We start from the raw sequence: 306 nt of genomic DNA, 5'->3' as shown, positions 1-306 counted from the left end.
GCCTCTCCTGGGCCCCAGCCTCCTCTCCCTGTCCTACAGCGGCCTGGATGAAAGAGAGGACCTCCGCTGGGGCTGTCCACTTCTGTGGTGAGCAGGGCCGGGCAGGGAGGGCCGGGCTCTGTGGTCTGAGGTTGAGAGGGGGGGACGCCAGGGAAGCAGGGGTGGCCGCAGGTCCCCACTCACCACCACCCTCCCTGGCCGCCCAGCCTCGACCAGCGAGGAGAGCTGGACGGACAGCGAAGTGGACTCGTCCTGCTCGGGGCACCCCGTCCACCTGTGGCAGTTCCTCAAGGAGCTGCTGCTGAA

General features: G+C 68.6%; 1 protein-coding gene across 1 annotated transcript in view; it reads left to right on the top strand.

Moving 5' to 3' along the window:
• SPDEF (SAM pointed domain containing ETS transcription factor) overlaps positions 1 to 306 on the top strand; it is a 19,759-nt gene that overhangs the window by 16,569 nt on the left and 2,884 nt on the right. The window contains exons 5-6 of the mRNA XM_006755606.2: positions 40 to 87; positions 207 to 306. The exon at positions 207 to 306 is cut by the window's right edge and continues 26 nt beyond it. Coding sequence (XP_006755669.1) covers positions 40 to 87; positions 207 to 306 — 148 coding nt within the window. The remainder of the gene's footprint in view (positions 1 to 39; positions 88 to 206) is intronic.

Source organism: Myotis davidii, unplaced genomic scaffold, assembly GCF_000327345.1.
Source record: "Myotis davidii unplaced genomic scaffold, ASM32734v1 scaffold1073, whole genome shotgun sequence".
NCBI classification, from domain to species: Eukaryota; Metazoa; Chordata; class Mammalia; order Chiroptera; family Vespertilionidae; genus Myotis; species Myotis davidii.
Note: the sequence above shows the minus strand (reverse complement) of the source record. Positions and strands in the feature narration are given on the sequence as shown.